We start from the raw sequence: 27,815 nt of genomic DNA, 5'->3' as shown, positions 1-27,815 counted from the left end.
AAGTTGAAAACGGTGTTGTGTAAATGCCCCGTTAGTTTTTGGGATTTATCACAAAGTGGGATTGGGATTTATCACAAAGTGACTTTTCTTTCTCCCTTTTGTGAATTTGTGACTTTATATTTTGCAATTGTGAAATCTCATTTTATATCTCTTTTTTCATTATGTATGTATTTATTTGTTTATTTTCTTCTACGGAGAACAGGCTTCTCCAGCAAACGGAAAGGGATAGTTTGCTCAAAAATACAATTCAGTCATCATTTACTCATGTGATATTTGTCCATATAGAACTAACTGGACTTTTTACCTTACAATTATTGAGTTTGATAATCCGCAGACAACCCAAGTCTCAATGTAGAACTGTTTCAGCGATGTGGTCCAAAAATCCAACTCTTATGGCTTCCATAAAGAACGTCATGACAATTTCACTCGCACTTAAAACAGCAGCAAAATTCAAGAAAGTTAATGGACTCTTATTATCAGCAATGCCAACTCTAAGAGCTGCTCTGGAAGCAGTGTCTCCAACACAAACCCTGCTGTCCTCCTACAAAACTGCTCTCAGATCAGAGTGTAAAAGCAAGCATCAGAAGAACAGGATCCTCTGTGTGTCCGACTAATTGACCCCTGGTTCCCTGGGGGTAAATCAACAGAGGCTAAAGCCATTGGGCCACTAACAAGCAGCTCGTAAAGCAATCCATAACCAATGGGCAATTTGAAACACATGCTATTGGATATATTTACAACTCAGTCAAAAGAGTGCGCTGATGACCTCCGCCGTTTTTTTTCTTTGAAGACAAATGGCTCATTGTATTTCCTTCTCGAAATGTCACATAAAGTAAATGCTTCGTAATCTACATGACTTGTGTCTAAACAATTTTTGTTATTAGGCTCATTCGACGCAACATGATTGCATTAGATCGTTGAGGACCAGAGGATTAGGATTTCTATTAAAAACAGCTGGGCTGTTATTCTTTGATTATCCTCATTAGAACGATACGACGGAGCGCTGCTTTGGTCACACGTCATCAACAATCACACTTGATCATGAGAATGTAATGCGAAGTGACCCGGTAACGCCAATTAACTAGCAGTTCAGTCATTTGATTTGCTTCAAAATGGTGATTTTCGGATACATTCTCCCTGACTTCTGGAATTCCATGGTGTGTTCTGGAATTCCAGACCTCAAAAACCTTGACGGTCTCTCTCTTTTCTTTTTTTTTTAGACATCTACCCTGGCACGCCTGGTCCTGGAGAAGGCCAACTGTTATTCCCGATGGGGTTATCTGACAAAGCACTTCATGAACTGTGCAGCCACTGGCCTCAGACCAGCTGATACTGCTTAGCCCCAGTCATAAAGCAAAAGGTCTCTTCAAGCGATCCATTAGTGTTCCTATCCCCAAGAGTGGAGGCCGCGGTCTGCTCAAGCCGCGCAGGAAAGCTTGAAGGAAAACAGCATGGCAGACAAGTCAGAAGATCAAAGACCCCCTCAGACGGCAGACCCCTTCTCCAGACATCCAATCTCTTCCCCTTCATGGTTCTAATTAGCAGATGGTGGAGAAATGGCTTCTATTATGGCTTTATCAATTAGAGAGAGACATTCATATCTCTCTCTCTCTCTTGCTGTCGGCCCGTGAGCGTGGCATCGATAGATGAACTGAGAGAAGGAAAGGCATATTGGAAGAGAACCGCTGCTTCAGATTTAATGCAAATAGATTACTTCACCATGGAAGAGGTAGGCTACGTTTTTTTTTTTCCCCTGATGCTTTTCAATCTGCAGATGTCATGGCATATACAACAAAAGATCATTATCTTATATGGTGAGGGTTCAGCCAGAAATAAAATTTCTGTCATTATTTACTCTCATCAGAACATTTCAACCCATAGCTGTTTTGGGGAACTCAAAAAGACCCTGTCTGTCAAGCTATATCTTTGTGTGAGGAACAAACTTCAATTTTGACAACTACATTTTTCTATATAATTATAGTCCACTGCAACTCTAAAATCAAAATATAGCCATGTTCACACAGCAACAGAATAAGGTTGTTGGTCCTGTTTTGGGGTATTAATATATATCCATAATAAAGGCTAGATGTCTCGTCTGCGCTGCTGGCCAATGGAGATCGGCCATCTTGTCACAGGCAGCTCACTCACTCGTAACATTGTGTTTTAATAGTGCATGTACTTTTTAAATAACCATAACTTGTGTATAAAATGTATAAATAAATTATCAACCAGAATTAAAACCATGTTAATAGTGTTTGTAAGAAACCAAACCGTTTGTAGAAAGATTAGAGTAGTTGTGCTGATCACTCATCTTTCATCAGGAACCACAGAGCCCGCCAGAAAGCTTGCCTGTGACAAGATGGCCGACGGTGATGACGATAGAGACCCCGCCGCAAGACATTATGGATATCTTTGGATTAATAGGCCTACTTTTTTACATTCACTTCACACACTGCCTGTATGAGTGAGAGTGAAAACAAGCCTATATTTTAGCGTATAGGCTATATCACATCCTCAGTTTTGATGAATCTCTTACCTCTTCTATGTGAATGGGTTTGTTAGTACTGATCAAGTTGTTTGCCACATTACACGTTTGCAATTAGCAGTGTTTTTATTTGTTACTGCATTGATATCCATAATAAAGGCTCAATGTCTCGTCCGTGCTGCTGGCCAATGGATATCGACGTCCGCACCTGGCGGCCATCTTGTCACAGGCAGCTCACTTACTCGTAACATTATGTTCTAATAGTGCGTGTACTTTTTAAATAACCATAACTTGCCCATTTGACCATTTAGGCTTTTTAAAATCATTTCCCACGGATCGTCGTCAAGAAAACTGACGGTGCTATGACATTTGACGTCTCTGAATCATAGACAAGATGGTGTGTAGCCTAATTGAATTATTATTTTTCCCCCAATACACAATATGGTGTATTGTTGGTTGGATGGCAGAGTGACAGTCGCTTCAGAAGGATAGTTCAAGATCAAAAAACATGAGGTCATGCTAAGAAAAAAATGAAGGCTTACATCCAAATTCCTTAATCTACCAGAATGTCCCTGACTGAATCAAAATGATAGCCAAGCATCACCAGAGAACTCATGAACAAAATTGTCTGAATGAGTGAATATAAAACAGATGTCAAAATATAACTTGACACTGGTTTGTTTAACAAACAAATCTGACACTCTCAAAGTGACAACCAGATGTCACAATCACATGAAATGAAATTGTGAGCCCATTGAAAAGAAAGTTAAAAGACTTAGAGAGAAAGTACGAATAGTAGAGAACAATTAGAGAAACTCAAGGTTTCATTTTCTTTAAATCCAGATGTTCTGAGTTTGAAGTGTGTCGATGAAAGTCATAGCAAAAAACACGATTGATTATTGACTTAACTGTTGATTATAACAAAACTTTATAGAAATTAGTACTAGGGTTGGGTATCGTTTGAATTTGAACGATTCTGATTCCGATTCCTTGTTTCGAACCGATTCCGGTTCCTAACGATTCTCGATTCCGATTCTTTTAAGAGGCAGGGTCAAAAAAGTTTAGCTAACCTTGCTAACCAACGGTCTTTCTGAAGGAAATACTCCTTCTGTCACAAATACTCCTTTTGTCACAAATGTTGCATTTTGCCGAGATTTCGTTATTTTTAGAAAAGTGAAGCCACACTTTGAACCGCCGACGTAAGCTACTCATGTTCGACTCGCGCGGTTATGAACACTTCCGGTAGACGCTTCTTCGTTGGTGTTCAGCGGTTTCTTCTTCCGCTCGGCGGACTGTGAATATCGAAACTAGGAATCGAAATTTTAACTTTTGAACGATTCCGGGAAAAACGAAAAGTTAGTCCCGGTTCCAATCGATACTCGATTCTCGATACCCAACCCTAATTAGTACTCAATTTAAACTAGTAATTCAAATTAACACGCATCATTATCTTTTACTAGATATTGTAACCACACCTGGTCCCAAATCCTATTTCATTGACACCAGCCATTCAAAATGAGTATTAGCTGTGTAAAATCCTGGTGTTTTATCCTCTTTGACGTCATTGTTCCCCACTGAGCCTGGTGTCAATAAAAGCTTTTATTGGACTAACAAGGACGTTTTCAGTTCTGAAAATTACAGGATATTCTTATAATATGATGACCTCTTAGATGTCAAAAGCTCAAGGAAAATTTGATTTCTCAGTTCATCACCATTTTAAATAAGCACACGTTACACCCGAGTTCTGCAGAAGAGCGTCTCTGAACATGTTGAACTTTGAAGCAGAAGAGCTTCAGCGGCAGAACACACACCGGTGACTCTCCTGTGAGATGACAACAGGAAACTGAGGCTATAATTCACACGGGCTCACGAAAATCAGACATTAGAAGATTGGAAAAACGTTGCCTGGTCTGATTTCTGACATTCACACATTGGCATAAAGTAAGCAATATGAAAGCATGGATCCATCCTGCCTTATGTATCAGCGGTTCAGGCTTCTACTGGTGTGATGGTGTGGAGATTTTCTTGGCACACTTTGGACCTTTTAGTACCAATTGAGCATTGATTTTAACGCCACAGTCTATCTAAGTATTGTTGCTGACCATGTCCATCACTTTATGATGACAGTGTATCATCATCTGATGGATACTTGCAGCAGGATGATGTGCCATCACAAAGCTCAAATCATCTCAAACATGACAATGAGTTGACTAAACTCAAATGAGTCACCAGATCTCAATCCAATAGAGCAGCTTTGGGATGTGGAGGAACGGGACATTCGCATAATGGATGTACAGATGACAAATCTTGATGATATCATGTCAATATGGACCAAAATCTCAGAGGAATGTTTCCAGCACCTTGTTGAATCTGTGCCATGAAGAATTAAAGCAGTTCTGAAGGCAAAAATTGGGTCCAATCCTGTAAGGTGTACCTAAAGTGGCCGGTGACTGTGAGTCTTATTATATATACATATATCACAAATATAATCAAAATCACTCGAGTGCACATTATATCATCATTGCAATATCTGAATAGTCGTATATAGTTACTTCCCAGGCTGCATAACCCAAATAATGCTGAGATTGTTATTCATGTTACTCTTTTACGTCCATTAAAACATCTTGTTTTGGGACAGTTAGAGCGATCTGTGTATGCCAGACCCTTGGAGACACTCTGAACACAGTGGACTATACAGCAGTGGGCTAAACGCTGTCAACGCTCGGACTCAGTGGCCTGACTCACCTTCTTAATTACCCATCATCCCCTGCACAGCCAGGCTCTCACAAATTACACCCCATTGAAGACGAGTGATAGAGCTGTCAGTGAGTACTCAGCGTTTCTTAGCGGGAGAGACAGATCACACATACACACAAACTCGCAGAGTAGGCAAGAGCTGGTGCCAACATCAGAAACACTCACCCAAGCTTTCTTCAGCTTCCACAATGACTGCGGCGACACTGACATAATAGAGAGAGTGAGAGAGAAGAACTGTGTGCGAGATGATATGAGACGGAGAAAGAGCAAGAGTCTGGGAAGTGATATGACTGAGGCCAAGCAAGGGAACAGGAGAGATAAATGAGACTTTGTAACCTTAATCTCTGGGCTAGTTATGAAATTGCTGGTCTTCACGCAGACTGAAAATGAGCTACCTAATGGACAAAATGTAAAAGTTTCCACAAAAATATTAATATTTTCAACATTGATTATAATCAGAAATGTTTCTTGAACAGCAAATCATCATATTTGAACGATTTCTATATGATCATGTGACTAAAGTAATGATGCTGAAAATTCAGCATTGCATTACAGTAATGCATTACATTTGAAAATGTGTTAAAGTAGAAAACGGCTATTTTAATTTGTAATGTATTTCACAATTGATCAGTTGACTTAAAAAAGTGTGGAAACCTTTTGCCTTGAAATGATTAAGTAAATAAAATTCATGTATAATTGAAAAATATAAGTTATGTGGAATTGTCAAGTTAATTTTTTTTACCTAATTTTTTCAATTATGACATTTATTTACTTAATTATTTCAAGGCAACAGGTTTCCTCACTTTTTTAAGTTAAGTCAACTGATGACTTTTTAGAGTTTTTTTTTTCTGTTTTAATCAAATAAATTCAGCTTTAATGTGCATGAAACTTCTTTTAAAACATAAAAAAAATCTTTTGACTAGAAATGTATGTTAAACAAACTAAAAAGTGATCAGTGGACTTTACCCTGAGCGAGAAAACCCCTTGTCTTAAAATGATTAAGTAAATAAACCACAAGAAATTGAAAAAAATAAAATCATTGCATGTATCTAAAGTTAAACACAAACCATTTATGTTAAGTAAAAAATTCGTACATCCAGAGGGTGGCAGTATAGTGTGAGCCAACTGACATTTTGCCCGAACTTAATTTGATTATGTTCAATCTGCCTAAATATATGTACAATATAAGTTTACTTAATTCGTTTGTGTTGGATTACATGATTGATTTGTGTTGCATTTGGGCGGTGCTTGTTAGTTCCCAGCATGCTTTGCAAATGGTTGAATTAAGAGAGAATAAATGTTAAAATTAAGTGTTATTTTATCTTTTTTTTTTTTTTTTTTTTAGAAATTTAGAAAAGACGAAGACTTGATAGTGTGTAATTGTGTTTAATGTAAAATTACATTGGAATTATTAGAACCGTTTAAATTACAGTGGGTTACCATTGTGGAGACGAGTGGAGCATTTTGTTTGGTTGTCGACTGATTTTATGCTTTTCTATTGCTTTGTTTGAGGGATCGTGTAAATCTTAGCATTTAAGGACTAATATGTGTTAATGCTAATGCTATAGTCTATCATTTAATTATGCGTCACTAAAATAATGGATTCATGAATATAAAAAATACATGAATCGTGTCAGGAAGCCTTTAAAAATTCACGTTGAGACTACTTAAATTGGGTTGGTTAAAATTACTTAATTCCATGATGTTGAAGTTAAATGAACAAATTATGTTTGTTTAACACAACCCAGTTATGTGGAACCTGTTGACGAAAAAAATTAATTAAAGCCAACATATCATTTTTTTGAGTGAACACGCAAGATTTCAAACCGTGTTTTTGAGGCCGTCTTTGGTTCATTGCAGTTTTAAGGAGAAAATACTCAGCAATGGTGTCGACAGATGAATTTACACATGGTTTGTCTTAAAGCATATTAACACCCCCACATAGACAAATAACCAACATTAAAAGCTTGAGTTTCACCACGGGGGACATAAAGTTAAGTCAACTGATCACATTTGACAACAAGCCCCAGTGTCTTTTATGTTGAGCAGTGATCATTTAACAAGCATATACCTTGAGAATGCCATATCTTTCTCAAAGTTATACCATAATTTCATAATGTCTAAATTGCAGTGCACTGCTTTCACTCTGACTTGTTTTTTAAAAGAGCGACATTAATTATGCTAGATGAAAGGTCATACCATATAGTACCTTAAAGGCTTCTGACTCATATCGCATACACCGTTTTGTTCAAATAATTATTCTGTCCATGCTGAGGCACATGGTCCATGTTCTTACAATTAAGACGTCGATAAAATAACAACAACTTCCTCTGTCTGTGAGACTTTAAATTGGCATCTATTACTCACAACGTAAAAAAAGAGCGAATGCGGTAACTACACACGATTCCCAGACCTCAGACTGCCTCTAATTTACTTGTCTAAGAATTTGCTCCACGTGTGTAATTGCCATAAATTTGGATTAGAGATCGGGGACAGGTTGTAAGTGGATGTGAAGTCCTGATACATACCCATTTGTAAGTCATTAACATTTTTACCCTCTAATTTTGCCATCGAATTCTGCATTTTCTCAACAGGAGAATGACGTTATGGCTCCAGCGATTCTGGGCGACACTATAATTCTGCCTTTAATTGGTTTAGGAACTGAATGAAATCAAATCAAATCAATGAAATACTACAAAATAATAATAAATAAATAAATGATAAACTTGAATATGAAAATAAAGAGATGCTTTGCCACAGTGCTCAAAGCCTCTCTGCCTCAATAAACATCATACATTTATTGTACTGAATTTAAGCATCACAAAGTAAAGATCAAACAAAGATCATTTAGACGGCCGGCACAATTACTGCATACTTCTCTTACTCTTCATGGCCGTAGGACAGTCCTGGTCTGTTGTTTAATATAATGATCTTAAATGGTTGCCTGTGTAGCCAGGCTTTGTTTAAACAGGCTTATGACTCAATATAATCAGTACAAATATGGCCATTTCATTATGGAGCACACCCAAATATTTGTTTCTGTGGGTTTCTCCCTCATTGAAGCATAAATTGCTGCAAACTGCAGAGTTTGGGAAAGGATTCCACGCCAAGCCGTTCCTAAACGAATAAATCAAGGGCTACATGCTGCCCTTAAGCAGCTTAAAGACATTCATTCAGACAGTCATTCAAAACAGATCCCACATTCAATAAAAACACAGAGCGCACACACTGTACACTGGCAGTTGCCCAGTGTCACGACAGGCCTGCCAGCTGTTATTATGCTTTGACAGTTGTAAGTCACTTGATTTCTCATTGATCCCTTTATGACTGCAATATGGCCTTTACTTGAAGGGCAGACGATCAAAACGGAGAGACTCGGTTCGTGCATGACGTATGAAAGGGCTTTTTTGCTCGGCCTGTAAGGGTCAGGAGGTTCTCTTGTTACGGCAATAAACTCCCTGTCATAGCGCTAAAACAAGAACACACTTTTTACGCAGTTTGAACATTTATAGAAACGGAAAGTCAACGGAAAAACCAGAGGCTGTCAACACTTCTCAATTGAAGGTGGTTTTACAGCCTCAGTAAATCACAGATGCTACACACAGTATACACTATACAAACTAAAACGAATGTAATTGGGTAATTTGAATAACTCTTTCAAAGCCACATGATTATCATACATCAATGGATTGTACTGCTGCTGAAGAATTTATGTGCAGTGCAGAAAAAAATAAATTAATCTTTTTTAAGGCTTCTTTTCCAGAACATGAAATATAATGCAATATTGCAATATTCCATAAAACTAAGAATGTTATAGTTTTATAATAAAATAAGAAGTTTATAAGAAGTTTCCATGGTGACTTGAATTTTTAGAATTAAGTACATAATTACATATTATACAAGTATTGTATTAGTCTATACCTGGGCTTAGTTTCTTGTTTTAAGCATAAATCTAACTAAATGAAAAAGAAGAACTATTGAGGTAAGAAAAACTAACTTGAAGAAAATGTCATGGTCAAAATAGAACTAAGCAAAACAACAAAACAAAGCAAAACAAAACAACAAAACAAAGCAAAAAGCAAGGCAAAACAAAATGACAAAACAAAACCACACTCTAAAAAATGCTGGGTTGTTTTAACCCAATTTTGGGTAAAATATGGACAAACCCAGCCATTGGGTAAAAAAATGTCATTTAAAGATGTAACCCAATGGCTGGGTTTGTCCATATTTTACCCAAAATTGGGTTAAAATAACCCAGCAATTTTTAGAGTGCAAGTAAAACAAATCAACAAAACAAAACAAAAAACAAAAGCAAGGCAAAAAACTAAGAAAAACAGCAAAACAAAACAAAAAAAACAAAGCAAAACAAACCATAAAAAAGCAAAACAAAATAACAAAGCAAAACAAAGCAAAACAAAACAACAAAAAGCAAAAAGCAAGGCAAAACAAAACAACAAAGCAAAACAGCAAAGCAAAACAACAAAGCAAAACAACAAAGCAAAACAAAACAACAAAAAACAAGGCAAAACAAAACAAAACCAAGTAAAACAAAACAACAAAACAAAACAAAAAGCAAAAGCAAGGCAAAACAAAACAAAGAAAAACAGCCAAACAAAGTAAAAAACAAAACAAAACAAAAAGCAAGGCAAAACAAAACAACAAAACAAAGCAAAACAAAACAAATCGAAAAGCAAAAAGCAAGGCAAAACAAAACAACAAAACAAAGCAAAACAAAACAAATCGAAAAGCAAAAAGCAAGGCAAAACAAAACAAAAAACAAAGCAAAGGAAAACAAAACAACAAAGCAAAGGAAAACAAGCATAACAGAAAACAAGTTTGCTAATACAGTGCCACGTCAGGTGATTGTAAACAAAGTCCAGTAGGTGGCACTGAGTTTTCACAGTGAGATTCTTTCAGTGAGCTGTGTAACAGAAGATACAGTCAAATCAAAAACAAGTCATTCTTTTTATTAAGTAAAACAAATATAGTTCTGAATAATTACTCCAGAATGCAACATAAGGACATAGGAAAAGAAAGATGTTTACTGGTGGTAGTGTATTTGTCTTATTTTCATTGTGAGGTAGCCTATTTGTGGAGGATTCAGCAGAAAATGAGTTTGTGGACAGTTCACTGGGTAGGCTGTCGTTCTGAGTTGAGTATTTTGACACTTCATTTTATCTGCAAGTATGTGCGTGAGAGAGGAGTTAAGGAGATACAGTGAGAGTGAGAGAGAGAGAGAGAGAGAGAGAGAGAGAGAGAGGAGAGAGAGAGAGAGAGAGAGAGAGAGAGAGAGAGAGAGAGAGGCATTCTCTCCTGGCGCCAGTATTCGGGAGATCCTACTGAGAAACACACACACAAACTCCTCAAACAGGGCTTGACCCACAACCACTTTACACCCTCACTCAAATGAACGCCCTTTCCCCTGGCAACACCAGCTGTGTGCTGACTATGCAAGTCTCATATAATTACTTTTTAACAATTTATTGGGTTCAGCGGCTGAAAAACAGTACAGCAAAAGGCATGAAAATGTAAATTACACTGGGGACTGTAAGGAACATGGTGTGAAATCCTGTGTGTTCTTTAGGTTTTATGATATTTGAGTCTTTTAAAGTTATGTCTAAATGGGAAACTTCTTAAATGCATTATTTTTATATTTAAAAGCCGGCATAAACAGAAACGGAAGTTGTAATAGTATTTAGAGTGAAACGGAAATAAAAAAATGTAGAGCCGGACTTAATTTTGTCCATAGGGAATTAATTGGATGGTTGTGGTTCACTATTGGTGGATCTCATGTGAGTGACAGGTTGATCCCGCCCTCATGCCGGTAAACACTGCAAGAGGGAGAGGAAGGTATTTTAATTATAGATTATGAGGGCACATTTACAATAAGGTCTAATTTATTAAGATTAATCAATGTATTAACATGATGAACAATGAGCAATACATTAATAATGTTACAGTATTTATTCACCTTTGTTAACGTTAGTTAATAAAAAGTACAGCTGTTCAATGTTTGTTCATGTTAGTTCACATTGCATGATTAATTAATATTAACAAATGTAACTTTTGATTTTAAAAATGTATTAGCAAATGTTGAAATTTGATGGTGACTTTAAATTGTTTATATATAAGTTACATAAAATACAGTCTATAAAAATGTAACAACTTCTTAAAATAAAAATATGAATTTTTGACAAATATACCGTCATTATATAATTTAAGGTTTGACTTGTTTTTCCCTTTGGTATAATTTTTTTAATTCAGTTGAATTACATTTTTATTAACTTAAAGGAGAACTCTGGCACAAAATGAACCTTTGGTCTAATTACACATTGTTACCTAGTCAACCGTTATCTGAGATTTGTTTTCATGATTGCCGAATGTAAATAGTTTTATCTCTAAAAACAGTTTAGCCTATAACGCTAGTATATAGGGCATAGAGTAATGACAAATAAAAATCACTTGTTATTACCACTAACAAGACTCAAAATAGCCCCACACTAAAACGGTAGCATAATAAGGGTCCCTACATTCAAACCGAAGCATTGAGAACTTTGTCAGTGTCCATACAGTTAGATGATAGACAAAATAGATAATAGATAATGATTACAGCTGTCTTTTTTTGTCAGTTCAGTTGTTTAATTTCTATACGTTTTATAACATTTTAAAAGCTCCTACCACAGATACTAATAACTGGTGTATCAGGTTGCTACAGAGGCATAAGGTAGCTACTGTGAGTATTACATACAACAATAATAAAACAATACATTCACATTTACGTTTGATACTCAAGTACTTTTAAAAACGAGTACGTCTGTACTTTTACTTAAGTAAAAGTCATTCTTTACAACTTTTCCTTGTAACGGAGTCATATTTGACCAGTAGTCTGTACTTTAAGTTGAGTAAGGAACTTGTGTACTTTGTCCACCTCTGACTACAACTAATAAATGATGTGTTATGCCTTCTTGGTAATTTACAATACCCCTGTTTTAGAATCAAAGGTCTGATTTTATGAATAGCAACCTATACGGCATTAGAAGTACAACTGCACAGAAACTTGTACGCAATGACAGAACACAGTGCTGGTGAATACTGAAACCTTTATTCTGTTATTATCCATTGAGGATGGATGAATTTTTGTCACACACAGAAATGAGTAATACTACAGGGTTTAAGATTTAACCTGCGGACCCTTACAAGAACCTCAGTTCATCTCTTCTGCAAATGACTCAGATAAATACATAAATAAATACACATGAGAACTTTACATGTTTATAGCCATTGAAAAAAAATAATACAGATCACCATAGATAAATATAAAGCACAGTAAGTGAACAGAGAAGGGGGAAACATATTGTAAGTTTATACATTCATGAGGCGTGATCACATTCTTGAACTTTCTCTTGAAAATGTATAACATTAAATAGCTGCTGGTGCTTAGTGTGTAAATGTTTCAGCACACAAACAATCAAACAGAATAATGTTACCTTTTGTAAGACCTAAAAATGATTGTTTACCATTATTCCAATTTACATTCATTTTTTTAGATTCTAGGATGGAACAAGGCAAGCATGCAAATGTGTATAAAATCTACCGTTTGCACCAATCATTTCATCCTCACGATCAAAAGTCGGATCTCATTTAGTAAAACGTACAAAAAAACAAAAACAAACCAAAACTCAAAATTCTCTTTTAAATCAAAGACACATTGCTTTAAGACAACAATCAGTGGTTCCCGTTGATTTTAGGGAAAAAGATCGGAGTTTTTGGAATGCTTTTTCTAGCCAATGAATTTGTTTCTCAGCTGAACTGCATTTCATTAGAGCACGATTCACAGCCAATGCACAATTCATTACACTAATCTAAATGACTCCAAATGAAACCTAACGCCTAACACACGTCGCAGAACTACAAGCACCACTACTAAACCTACAATGAGACGTGCCATCGAAACACGTGGCGTAGTGACATTTAAAACTGATCATCCTAGATTTCTTCTAAACGGGATTGGGAGTAGAAGTCTGAGTGGCTGAAAGCATTTGTATTGCAAAAGACTGAGAAAGTAGAAACCTAGGAACCCCCCACAGGCTTCACTTCAGACACAGTTAATCTAAATAGTTATTCGCGTCATATTCCCACATGTTAAATTAAACACAATGAACATTTCCGATGAACATTTCTGGCTTGTGTCCTCCTCACAAGCCCTTTCAGATGAATGAAAGGCAGTTACTTCTCGGGGTGGTTGACGTCGTCCTTCATGACCGGGAGCCAGGGAGGGGACAGCTCTGGGATGTTCTTCTTGGCCTGGTTGAGGTGGGTGATGGCGGTGTACAAGCTGCCCCTGGAGCTCTGCTCAGGGTAGTACATCTCCAGAGCCGCCGGGGTGCAGTGTCTGTGCTGGATTACAAAGTGGAAAAGGTTAGACGGGAATACATTAGCTAGTACGGAGAAGGTCAGGCAGGTTCTCTAATAAATCAAACATAAAGGTGAATGTCACGGAGCTCTGCGTTCCTGTTGATGTTGCATCGGTAAAGCAGACAAACCGCTGAAACGCTTCCATTTACACACTTGAATAGATTTGGGGAAATCGATATTGTGCAAGTGGACAAAGTCTTTCTATCGCCATCTTTTCCAAGAGCGCCGAGTTGATGTGAAGCCCTGAACATACACACTTAGCACATTATCCAACAGCAAAAAACTACATTTCTTTGCATTAAATATCTGAAATGCTAAAAAATATTTCTTAATGGAATACTAGTTTTCAACATACTGAATTATATGCTGTCAAATCGATTAATTGCATTGAACACAAAAGTTGTTGTTTATATTTTATGTATATATATAAATTATACATATGCGTCACGTGTACACATACACACACATATATAATATATATATACACACAAACAAAAACCTTGTTAGATACGATTAATCGATTTGACAGCACATTATATGTATGTGTGTGTGTATATATATATATATATATATATATATATCAAATCAATTAATCTCATCTAACACAAAAGTTGTTGTTTATATAGCATGTATATATATAAATTATACGCATGTCACCTGTGTACACATACATATATATATATATATATATAAATATATACACACATATAAACAAAAACCATGTTAGATGTGATTAATCGATTTGACAGCACATTATATGCATGTATGTGTATATATATATGTATATATATATATATATAGATATGTTATGTGCTGTCAAATTGATTAATCGCATCTAACACAAAAGTCGTTAATATTATATGTATATATAAAAATTATACGTATGAGTCACCTGTGTACACATACACACACATATAATGTATATATAAACATATACACACATATAACTAATATATATATATATATATATATAATATATATATAATGCATGTAAAAATAGCAAGCAAAACTTTATTATACAAGCATTTCAAATAGTAGTATACAATCTCTTTGTCTCATTATATTGCATGTTTAATTATCATCTCAGAAATACAAACGTTAGCATTTGTGCATATTTAATCCAATTTTTTGTTTCCTGTCAGTATGATGAAAATATATAATCACAGTACGAGTAAAAAAATATATTCTAAAAACGGCGGCTAAAAAGACATTTTCATCGTTTATCTCAAAAATGTACACTGCATTGTGGGTCTGATGTAAAATGATCATTTGAGAAAACAGTAGATCATCTGGGCTTTTTGTAATACAGAATACAGTGCAATATGTACATTCTAGAAAATAAAAGAGAAGTTTGGCCATGTAATATTTCGAAAAGAGTATGTCTTCAACCTACCTTTTTTGTCAATGTTGTTGAAAAAACAACTAATTTATCATATAATACATATTCTAATGTATGGAATAGACTATTTAAATCGAAAGTACATAATACCAAAACTAAAGAGCTAACACAGAATTTTTCTAATCTTAAATTATTAAAAAAAAAAACAACTAAATGTGGCTCTGACAGACTATTTCTATGTAATGCTAACTTTTGTAAAACAGATGCTTAGAAGCATAAAGTGACCATCCCACAGCAAAATAATAGAAAATTTGGCGTTTTGTGACTGAAAGGCATCAATCAAGAGACGTCAACATGCCAAAGCTTCCATAAACCTCATTCCATCTTAACAAGAAGCAATTTTCCCGCTCTTCAAGTTAGCAACGCTACATTAGTGTGGCACGCTAATTACAGCAGTGGTATCTGCATCAAAGGGGGAGAGGTGGAAACCCCTGCAGGCCTTAATCACAGTTTAGTCATGCTTCAGACTAATTAAAGACATTCTCACACTCCGAGAGGACTAAGACGACTAAGCTTGGCTGAGCTGTGAACTAAACATGTTAAACGAATATCACACAAACTAAAGATTCAGTTAATACTTAATCGCTCTGCTCCAAAACCTAGTGAATTTTCTGTGTTACCGGTAGCAATAGAATACCACCATCCGGAGACGCTTCCCTGAGAGTGAAAAAGTAGGATGCGTCATGTTGAGGTGTCATATGGGCATGCTAGGGTCATACTAGCCACAGGCTAGTTTTCACTAAAGCCACAAGTGCAGACATTAGCTCAATGAAGTGTGTTATCGGTCCTCTACATTTCAGACCGAAAATGGCTTCTAAAGTAGAGCACAGATGATCTCTATCAGCGGGGACAGAGCTAGTGCGTTTACCTGGAGAACGAAGCCCTCGGGGCAGCCGAGCTGATCATACCACAGCGCTTTATACATGACCAACAGCAGCAGACACGCCAGGAACGCCAAGGTAATAATGATCAACCCAGTCAGCTGGAAAACAGACATTCACACATGAACTCACGCCTTCTGTTTTTAATGTGTAGGATGAATGTTTACAACTGCTTTACCTTCAGCTTCTCTGACATCTCATCATAAAGGTTTATGTTTAGCTTCTTGATGCTGGGCACATACATCTTCCTCTTCTTCTCCTTCAGCTGATACTCTGTTGTGGTTTTCACAATCACCTATGGAGTCAGAGAGAAAGAATGAACTATTAAAAGTTCCACATAATGAACAAAATGAGAAGGGGGCAGAAACCACAAGAATGGGTTCGCTGCTTTCATAGTAAGCTTTGATGGAAAACCATGTGAAGCGAGTAGCAGTGTTTTCCAATGTCACCACTGGTTACTAGCTTATCAACCAGCTTGTCAACCGGATCGAGATTGTCTACCAGCTTGTGACTAACAAGCCTTATGTACTCCAAATGAAGACAAATTTGTGATTCATTCATTTAAATGGATGAGTTAAATTTTGCATGGTTTTCTTTCATTTTCTCCTTAAAACTGCAGTGAACTAAAGACAGTCTCACAGGGCTCCAGACTAACTTTTCCAGTGGTTGAACTGCTGCTACCAACTTTCTCAGCATTTGATTTGGTCGCACCCCTTTTTTTTGCTACATGCCATGGGATTAATCAATGCATGCTGATGAATAGTGGTTTTAATGGACCAAAAGCTAGCAAAGGCTTTCTGGGTTGCAGCATAAATACCTGTAATATATTAATTATCATTGGCAAATTTCAGGATTTACATGGATTTTGGACAGTAATTTTAATCTGTAATTTTAAGCATTTTAAATTTGAATTATTTATATATATATATATATATATATATATACACAATTTTAAATCAATTATATATATATATATATATATATATATATATAATTCAATTTTAAATTTGAATTATAAAATTCAAATTTATAATTATATATATTATAATTATTTGAATTATACATTTAACTATACATTTAATTATACATTATACATTAAACATTCAAATGTATGCAGTACAAAAAGTATGCATTATTAAAAGATTAGAGTATTATAATAAGCTAATTCGGATTTTTCGTTATTAAAGTTTATAGTTGTAACAAAAATCAGAAATCTCAAACTTACATTCTGCATTTTATAATAATTTCCTTTTCCTCAGGCGAGCGATTACTCTCATCCAACCGCTGAAAAGACTCTAGGAAGGGGCACGCTGTTTCGTGAGATTTTCATTTTTATATGCCTTAATTTGTGAATTCGTAATTGGCGCGTTCCACCATCAATGTGTAATGCGCTCGACATCTACGTTCGTCAATAAATAAACTGTCTTGCGGAAGAACACTGTAGCCGGAGCTACTTCTCTCCATTAATGTCTATGGCGAGTCAAACAGGCACTGGGCAACTCCGCATCCGAGTCGACCCCGGGATAAAATAGTCCGAATATAAACACTTATTATAGGCGTACCGTAGTGATTCAGGATAAGTCAAAAACACGGTTTGGAAAATGGATTCATGATGTAGCCTACTCATTCATTTTGAACACAAGTTACAGACTGCAGCAGCTGATACTACGGCATTCTGTTGCGCGAGCGTCCACTCGCACATATGCGACCACATATAATTTTAACTCGCACATTCTCAAAAAATGGTCGCATATACAGTCTGGAACCCTGTCTCAAAAACACAGTTTGAAATCGCTGTTGTTTCTTTCTTTTTTTTTTTTTTTTTTATTTAACAGTCAGACATACATACAAACAAACCAACATAGTGCAGTAGTGAGCAATCTTGTAAATCCATAATTCCAGCAGTGGCAAGAGTGATTTAAGTGTTTGATCTAAGTGTGTAAGTGAGCGTGTATGAGCGTGGGTATGTGTATGCGTGTGTACACAAAGTAACCATTTATTATTTATTACCATTGTCATTACCATCACTCCCCACTACCACCATACTGCCCATATTGTTTTTGTAGATTTTTATTTCCATCCTTCCTCCTATGTAACAATTGCCATTGTCAATCCTGTACAAAATATGATAATATAATAATATAATATAATAATATAATATAATATAAGACAACCTTCCCCCACATCTCATCAGTCCCTATCTTTTCTATATTTTTCTTTTTTTTTTTTGTGTGTGTTATGTGCAATGTCTAAAGTGCATTAAAAGAGGGAGTACAGTGCGAGAATGTCTCAAATTGGGCCAGAGATGCTGTCCCGTTGAAACTACTTCTCGCCTGTCTTGCCTGCCTTGGTGTTTGCGATGTTTATCCAAATATACTTATTCTTTTTTTTTTTTTTTTTTTTCCCTTTTCTATGTTGTGGTGCATTAAAAACCCATGAAGAGATAAGGGGGAAGTTATTGCATTAGTGATGACAATGACGCTTAATTCTAGTTCTACATTCTAATTCTACAGCATTGACAATGGCAATATTGATGATGATAATAATAATAATAATAATAATAGTAGTAGTAATAATAATAATAATAATAATGAATGACAATGATGATGGCAGTGGTGATCACAACGGTGAGAGCAAAAGACAGCAACAACAGCAATTACAACAATGAAACAACAAAAAATTAAATAAAAGTGAAAATAGTAATCATAACAGTGACAGTAAAGATAGCAATAACAATGATGACAAAAACAAGTTCGAACAACTAAAATGCACAAATATTCGTGGGTTGGTTATAGTCTGAGTTAAGAACAGAGAAGGGATTCATAGCTGTAAGAGGTCAGAAAGTGTTGGACGGTAGAGGTCAGTTTCCGATGTGTAATTATGAAGGGGAGATGCGAGTTCTGAAGTCTGTAATAAGATTTTTCCAAATCGCTGTTGTTTCTGACGTCACAGACTACCTTGTAACCAATCAGGTCAAAGTGTGATCGTCAACATGTGGATCTCTGAGCTGGTGTGAGTGAGTGAGTGGAGGCGGGGCTAATTTGCATATTCAGAGAGCCACATATACTGAGGCAAAGGCGTAGAGTTACATTCAAGCTTTTTTAAGGCATGACGAGTTTATTTTTCAAGGAAAAATAAGTATTCGATAATAATTGTAAAAATAAAATGTGTGAATAAAAGTCATAACTGCCACTACTTTTCGATCCAGCTGGAAACTGAAGTGAATTGTATGTATATGTACTGCTAATATTTTGGAATTTCACAGCCTGTGTTGTTGGATGCACAGGATTTTACTTCAGCACATTACAAATGCAGAGAGCTCCTGCTACTATATCATGTCTTCTTTTAGATGAGTCATTGCAAAGTTAAATCCAAACTCTGCTTTGCATTTCCACCCGTTGCACTAGCCTCCTACAGCGCTAAGAATAGATACAAGCCATCTGTGAGAGTCCTGACATGAGCGTGTGTGCGTTTGCAAGATCAGATGGTTTGCAAAGCCTTTCAGTGACAAAGTGTATCATACTCAGTGACAATGAATCTTGACGGTGCCACATGTATTCCTTCTTTCATGCCAGGCTATTCGCTAGGATCTAACGGGGTGGTTTCTAGCTATGAATACGGTGTGTTGCTATCTTTCATATGGCTCTACGCGTGGGTTCTGCTCTCTAATGCACGAACGGTAATTACCTTATCAGGGAACGGCTGCTGTAACTGTCCGACCTCCAGTGGAGTGATGAGGGGGATGTTGTCGAAACCGTCCTCGACCGACGGCTGTCTCGTCACCTTTTCCGCCAGGTTACTGCCTAGTTTCACCATATCTGAAACAAAAACACACAATTTGATATTATATTTGGGGAAAAAAGAAGTCTGAGTGGTCTGCTGTTGGAGCTCTGATGCTGTTACTCTGTTACTGTGAATCTCTCTTCATCTCATTATGACACTGTGATAATTCACCAAAACACACTCATGTCTTACTCATTAGCTGACTGAGGTAAACTACCTCTCATTATCTTCATCCATCCTAATAGGCTATTATAGAGCTCTCTACAGAATACAAAACACAATAACCACCAGACCTGTGATAGATGGAAATGTCAGTCCATATTAAGACATTTTGCAATTTTACACATTGGCCAGTAAAAAGCTATAGCTGTGATGGGGCATGCCATTCCCATAATTTAAACGATTAATTTAAAAATATTTAGGAGTGAATTAATTAAAGATTGTATCTTAGCTTTTTTTATGTGGTTCATATGAGAGATTAATCAAGCCAAGAATGTTGATATGAAAGGTAATATGACTGACTTATTAAAAAAACAAACCAAAAAACAATAATGATAATCACAATATACTCTGTTTATATATGTAAATCATACTTTGTAAACGGGGACCAAACATATTCCATAGAGCAATCCATGTGTTTTTCCCGTAGTAGCCTACTTTACGTTATAATGCATTTTAATGTGCAATTTATCATATTTCAAATATAAGTATGGATTGCTGAAAAAATATCCGTTGTTTTTTCCACATTGTTAACACCCAATAATGTTCTTTAGACAACGGACAATATTTGAAACTATATTCAAACAAGTAAACTGATGTCTGCTGTTCTGATACAAACACTGCACGTGAAGCAGGCCAAGAATAGGCGCATTTTATTGGCTCTTCCACAGGCTCTATCAAGGTTATCCGAGATGACCAACATGTAACGTAACCGCACATCAGCATGTGTGTGCTGTGTCTGTGTGTGCAGCAGCACTTAAAGCTCATCAAATCATAAACATCGACGATAGCATACATTCAGCACAAACGAAAGCTTAAAACGCGATTTTTTTTAGGCCTAACGTTATTTCATCACGCGCATTATGCTCTAACAATGGACCATACACGCAACAGCTGCTCGTTCACCGATATATTATTCCACAGGATAATGATGGATGTTATTGATTCTAACTATACGTAAAAGAATTTCGATTGGGAAATTTTAATTAACGGAATAAATTCTTTGTTTTCTAATATCAGCCATTTAGAAACGACAAAGGCGAAATGGACATCGAATAACACAGGCTACCATTTGTCTTTCGTCGGAAATGAAATACAGATACTCACTGGCTGCCTTGATGGTGATGGTGCTGATGCTGACGGAGCTTTAGCTGTTTATGGCGGTGTGTGTGGGGGAGGGGGGGGGGGGGGGGGGGGGGGGGCATGCGCGCGCGTGTGAATCACTGAAGCGCACCCGCGGCCGTCGCCGCTGTATGATGTCAGCCGCATCGCAGCACATAACTGGCTGATCAATGTGACAAATTCTTATTACACATGATATTCACAATTACGTCGGGCATTTGTGGGGGTGATCTATGTTCATGGAAATGGCAGAAGCCTGATATTTTCAGGGGTGTTGCAAAAAGAGTGCGCTTTACGCGGATAAAAAGGTGCTTTAAATATTAATTAAAAATACCTATAGCCTATACGTTTGACTCGAAAGATGGAATCATTTCGTAGACTACAATTATTTGGCAAGTATAATTTTTATATTATTATTATTACAATGTCTCATCTAGAATTTCATAATTTTTCATTAGCCTATTCTATATTTTAGGCCTAAATGTAGGCTATTCTCTTATTTGTTGTTTGTTAAACTTTTGGTAAATTAGTTAAACATATTTTTTCCCCCAATGTGTTCTTTTTGAGTCAAATGTTTTACAGAGACATAAAATAATTACATAACAAGTGCACAAAATATTCAAGCTTTTAACCATGACGTAGGCTATATTCTCCGGACAACAGTTTTATTTTTATTTTACATTACAATATTTGTTGGCTACAGTAGTTTAGCCTACTGTACGCTACGTGATCATATGAATGTGAATATCTAGAAATTGCACTGTGAGAAAAAAAAGAAGAAGAATAAAATAACAAGAATAGCCTTTCAATGCTTGTCCCGCATTTAATTTAGCTTAGAATTGATTATTATCCTGAGACATTTCAATTGTGATTGTGTACAGCCTACACACTGAACAGAGAGACTGAATAGTAGCTATCACCGTCAACCCTGTCTCAGTTTATGGACATTTTATTATCTTGAGTATGCTGTGGATTTACCAAACGTCATGAATGTTGCCAACTCTCTCATCTAGTCCGTCTCATCTAGTCCGTTTCTTTTTCTCCCCTTCAGTTAACTGAAATCTTCGAAATTTAATTCGATTTTTTAGCGTAGTCATAATTTTGAGTCAATTATATTTCAGTATGCATACTTAATTAAATCGTTCCCAATGTAGAGTGTATTTTTTCTGTACTTCTTCATGCATCAAAAGCACAGACTCAGGATCGAGACCAAAATATTTTGCTGTAATAAGCAACATTGCCACCTAGTGTCAGTATTTATGGCTTAAACAGATTTTAACTTACTTTATTGATTAATACATTTCTGGAACCTTCTGGAATCATAAAATAAATTTTAGTTAATTAATGTACCTATACCGATATTTATTAATAATAATAATATAAACTCTCTCTCGTTCTCTCTCGCTGATCTCAAAAAGGTTGAGAAGAACCACAGCTCTTTTTAAAGGGTTAGTTCACCCAAAATTCCCATCATTTAATCACCCTAGGGGGCCTCAAAGCCATCCTATGTGTATGTGACTTTCTTCTTTCAGATGAACACAGTTGGAGTTATATTTAAAAAAACTCTTCCAAGCTTTAGTTTATAATGGGAGTGAATGCTAGATTTTGAAGCCCCAAAAAAGCACATCCATCCTAAAAGTAATCCATAGCACAAGTCTATTTGATGTGATGTTTACATCTGGAAGACGTATTTTTAAGAGTGTTTGCTCATCTGCAATACGTCTATAGGACGTTTCCTGTCAGATGTCAAATAGACGTTTAGATGTCAGTTTAACATATTTGCTCATCTGCAATACGTCTATAGGACGTTTCCTGTCAGATGTCAAATAGACGTTTAGAAGATGTCAGTTTAACATATTTGCTCATCTGCAATATGTCTATAGGACGTTTCCTGTAAGATGTCAAATAGACGTTTAGAAGATGTCAGTTTAACATGCATTCCAAATCATTACATCTTAAAGACATCTTCTAAATGTCTATTTGACATCTGACAGGAAACGTCCTATAGACGTATTGCAGATGAGCAAACGCTCTTAAAAACAGTAAACATCACATCAAGTAGACTAGTGCTATCTGGGATATAAAGGCCTTACACCTTTGATACATTCTGAGTGTTGCCTTTAGCCGTTTAATCAGTTCTAAATTCCAATAGATGTCAAAGGCCAACTGACCATATTTGTCTTGATTTTAAGATAGCTGAACAAGGTGTTTAATAGTCTGAACAAAAATGGCATTTGATGTGTTCAGGACTTCCCTGTTGTCACTAGGTGGCAGTGTGGCATTTAAAATAATGATTTGGTTTTTAAACACGACTTCCCTTCTTGACTAAAGTGAGAAGAGTAACAACTGTTTGTAATCATTTACACAACATCCGATTGCAAACAAAGTGAAAGTTCACACGCCAATCTTTTGAACTGCCCTTTCCAGATTTATCACAGAAGCTGAGGATAATCCCAGGTCAGCCCTGGATAACTTTCCAGGCCTTATTTACAGTAACTAGGACTCCTAAATTAGACATAACCCTAATCTTTCAGCTGGGAACTGCTTTCATTCCACTAATAATCTAAGGGAATGACAGGAAATCCCAGTCACGGGATATTTTATAGGCTAAACTAGATTTTATATCTTCACACAGGCCTAAAATAATTGAGTTAACAAAGGATTTTGATGTATACTCTACTTTTATAAAACTATTAAAAGTTTTAGGATTAAACAAAACCCCAGCGGTTATGCACAGATGCACCCTGAATGTGATCCAAGAAATCATGTAACAGGCTAAACTTGCTTATTTACTAAGCGCCTGACAGCTGACAAAATAATGCTTCTCTTGGGGAGTTATGGGAATCATATTACAATCCGCCTCTTCCAAAACGGTCCAGTCCAAGCATACTTGAGCTCGAACACATCCAGTTCCATGGAAGAGACATCTGGATGGGGGGGGGGGGAATCATTCATCATCAACATCATCATCACCGAATCATTATCACTTTATTTGTTCATGAAGTCTTTATGATGTAGTCATGTTTCTCAAGTCAAAGATAATACCAAGACAATTTACTTCGAGCCATCTTAGAAAATAGTCTCGATAAGTCGATCCTCGAACGCCGTTCATACAGTTCAGAAGTTCAGCTCACTCAGCACGACTTATCGAGACTATTTTCTAAGATGGCTCCTGTCTGTATACACGAAGTGAACTGTCCTCTTATTAAAAGGTCTGTACACTTACAAAGTTCTCAATGCTTCGTTTTGCATGGATGCACCCTCATTATGTTACTGTGTGAGTGTGGGGCTATTTTGAGCCTTGTTAGTGGTATAAACTAGCGATTTCTTTTTACTTAGTAAATGCCCCCAGTACTAGCGTCATACGCTAAACAGTTTTTAGAGATAAAACTCTTTACATTCGACTATCATGAAAACAAATCTCAGAGAACGACTGAGGTACCGACGTTATATTAGACCAAAGGTTCATTTTTCGCCGGAGTTCTCCTTTGATAAATCCAGCCGTAGACGTGAAAGTGTCCATTGCAGTAGCAGCCATGTTGTGACTAACACTAGACAAACACTGAGCAAGTTCATCTCGGACGCATCAAACGCCTGTGGAGAAAACACATAAACACGCAATTACAGCAGCAGTTGTTTCATGTCTAATGGCGTCTCAGAAACCAAGACTCTTTCTGCGCTGCTGGAGTCTGGACCGTGGTGACTGGAATCAAATCAGAAGTATTCCTTCCTTTGGTTACAGATGAATCTGTCTAAGCAAAAGCGTTTGGTATCTGTTCCTACAAAGCTGCAGATGGAGATCAAAGCGTGTGGATTGACGTGTTCGTATGGTGCTGGCTGCTTCATGTAATATTTATATCTTACATTGGTATATGCATTCTCTGCTCCACTGATTTGTCCATTTCAATGTTCCAGGTTTATACAATTCCACATGGTGAAGATAAAAGGCTTTTCCTCCAACTCCTCCATTTTCTTCTCCTCCCTGTAGGTTATTTTCTCACCTTCTTTAAATGAGCAATCGTGTTTTACATGCATACAATTTAAATGGGAATTGCATGCTTATGTTTACATCGCAGGATTAGAATTGTATATCATATTTCAGATTACTTCCGGTCCTCAAATCTGAGAAGAAGCTGCTGATGTATCACTGGGATTTTTCACTCTTAGTATCATTCTGCTTGTCCGTTTACAGTACATAGTTAAAAGTCACCTTGCTATCTTTTTAGGGAATATTGCAGTATTTATTATAAATGATAATTTTTAATTCATGTGCCGTCGAAATTTTTAATCAAGACAGCTGAACCTTCTTGCGACGACATCTCTTCTCTGGCATGAGGGCGGGATCAACCTGTCACTCACATGACGTTCACACTAAGAGCAAACTACAACCACCCAATCAATTTCCAATGGACAAAATCAAGTCCCGTATCACATTTTGAGTTCAGGGAAATGCAACTGTTGTATCTGAATTTTATCAGTATTGTATCTAAAATAGTATTGTATCTTTTGGAAATACCAGGCTTCTGCCTCTTTTCTTCTAACAATTCTTTTAAATAATATTAAATGATATTGGTTCCATCCCAGTGATTTGGAAAATTGGTTATGTTATATTATGTTATGGTTATAGGCGTAAGATGTTTAAAAACCAATACGTTTAATTTCAACCCTAAACACTTGGAATTAATAGTTGAATATCGGCCTGAGGCCCCGTCCACACTACAGAAGTTTTCGACTTCCCGTCCAGACTAAAACGGATAAAACGAAGACCTAAAACGGAGAAATTTAGAAACGCTGCAGCTCTGTTTTGTGTTTTGATTCTCTGGAGGGCGTTTTAGTGAAAACGGGAAAAAACGGAGGACTCAACGTCAAAAAACGATGACGTTGAGGCTCACGCTCGGCTCTATGATTGGATCAGTCATGACGTATCCTTCGTCAGCCACCGTTTTACCCAGTGTTGGGGAATGGTCACGTGATCCGCGTTTTCAAACGGAGATCAATTTTAATACGCAGACAAAACGCTGTTGTGGACGGAGATCGTATTCGTTTTAGGCCCTGTTCACACAAGAACGCTTGTGGGTGAAAACGTAAAAATATTTGATCGGATGTGCCTTTTGTTTACACGGGGACGGCGTTTTTGGGGCTTAAAATCGGAAAAAAGTGAAACCACCCTCCAGAGTGGAAATCTCAAAAACGCTCCACCGTCGCTTTCCCGTGTAAAGGGTAAAAACGCGAAAGTCTGCTAAACAGTGAAGGTTGTACGCAGGTGCGCGGACTTGATGTTGTTGTGTGGCAGTGCTTCACATTGCCACCTAGCTGCCTGGAGTGCATACTACATCGAATTTCACACATTTTTGCGTCACCATATGCACGCGGATTTCCCACCCATAACGCTCGTCTAAACGCAGAATAAAAAGTGAAAACGCAATGCCACTGTTGCGTTTTTTCTTCAGATCGTTTACGTGTAAACATATAGCCTAAATTCTCAGTTTTTAAACGAAAACGCAGTAGTGGGGACGGGGCCTGAGATTGACGTTTTAGTGATTCAGAACTGTAGTATTGAAACGGTTTAAGTGCAATGATGAAGAAAAAGGTATAAATAACAACAGTCTTTATTAAACATAAGCCAACAACTCTAAACTGATTAAGGGCGGGAGAAGGAGAACTAAGGAAAACAAACATGTGACTAAACAGACTGATAGAAAACAAAACCAAATCTGAGTATTTAACTGTGACATGTAAAGCTTGAGTTAACTTTTCCTTATGAGTGTGTTGAACAAGCCCATGCTTTCCATGAAACATTTGTAACACTTCCTTAGAGCTTAATAAAGAGAAGCAATATGAGCATTACGGTCAGCTGTAAATCACCAGACGTTCAGTTCGGGAATGTCTGCGCACCCGCTGGCATCTTCATAATCTACCTTTATTGAGGAGTTTTAGAGACTTGAGGTCAGTGCATTTCCACAGGATTTAAGGAATTTGAATTCCTCCCATGGCTCGTGATCCTTTACCAGAACCAAGACACAGTCACAGTGAAACGTTCTTAATATGGTCTAAGCATGTCGAGTGACGTCATGTCTTGATACAGGGTATCATGCATTAATCATCGGGCTGCTTCCTTCCTGTTACAGAATATTTCTCCATATCATCCCTGAGAACTTTTCCGAGTGTTTTCTTCATGAATGGTCTAATCAAGAACTTGTTCCCTTTTCCGGCCTCATTTCTGACTCAGAGATAAGGGCAGAAGTTGTGACTGAGGATTGAGTTTATTCCTGTACATATACGTAGTAGGTGGTATTTCACACTTTGCATTATCCAGTTAAATAACTTTCAGTTCAACAGAATGCATTTAAAAAGCTTGCAAAGAAACTACAATACTCAGTACATGCTTGAATAAATGAATATAACAGAAAAAATAAATATGAATGTAAGTATATTCAATGAACACTCTCTGGTTAAAAGTGTTAATTTAGAACAATTAATTATACAAAACAGTATAACAGTATAGATGTGTTTCAAGAGCTAAACTGATTTTAAACGAAAATAATCTTTTTTTTTTTAATCAAATGACAACCGTAATTACAGATTTAGAGATTGAGAGAAATAACACACTTATAATAAATAGCACACTGGATAAAAATGATCATGAGTTTTGAGTAGTCTTAATTTCATTCACATTTCCCTGAAGACCATGAGCAGCAGTGACAAGAGAATTCAGAAATCCTTGTTTTTAGCGCCACCAGTGGCTGTTGAGTGA

At 36.6% G+C, this 27,815-nt stretch overlaps 1 protein-coding gene across 1 annotated transcript; it reads right to left on the bottom strand.

The window, feature by feature from the left end:
- Window positions 1-13,001: 13,001 nt before the first annotated feature.
- caly (calcyon neuron specific vesicular protein) lies at window positions 13,002-21,197 on the bottom strand. Its single transcript, XM_039688484.2, has 5 exons — window positions 21,047-21,197; window positions 19,625-19,755; window positions 16,116-16,232; window positions 15,925-16,038; window positions 13,002-13,639 (listed from the first exon to the last, which is right to left on the bottom strand). The coding sequence occupies exons 2-5, from the start codon at window positions 19,751-19,753 to the stop codon at window positions 13,469-13,471; spliced, it is 531 nt and encodes a 176-aa protein (XP_039544418.1). The 5' UTR covers window positions 19,754-19,755; window positions 21,047-21,197; the 3' UTR covers window positions 13,002-13,468.
- Between the last annotated feature and the right edge of the window lie 6,618 nt (window positions 21,198-27,815).

The sequence above is a fragment of the Pimephales promelas genome, chromosome 6, assembly GCF_988280905.1.
Source record: "Pimephales promelas chromosome 6, fPimPro1.hap1.1, whole genome shotgun sequence".
In the NCBI taxonomy this organism is placed as follows: Eukaryota; Metazoa; Chordata; class Actinopteri; order Cypriniformes; family Leuciscidae; genus Pimephales; species Pimephales promelas.
Note: the sequence above shows the minus strand (reverse complement) of the source record. Positions and strands in the feature narration are given on the sequence as shown.

Coding starts and splice junctions, on each gene's coding strand:
- caly (XM_039688484.2), bottom strand. CDS start 19,753: ATGGTGAAACTAGGCAGTAACCTGGCGGAAAAGGTGACGAGACAGCCG. Junction 16,233..19,624: donor AGCAGCCGTTCCCTGATAAG/GTAATTACCGTT, acceptor CTGACTCCATAG/GTGATTGTGAAAACCACAAC. Junction 13,640..15,924: donor CCGAGGGCTTCGTTCTCCAG/GTAAACGCACTA, acceptor TTTGTAATCCAG/CACAGACACTGCACCCCGGC.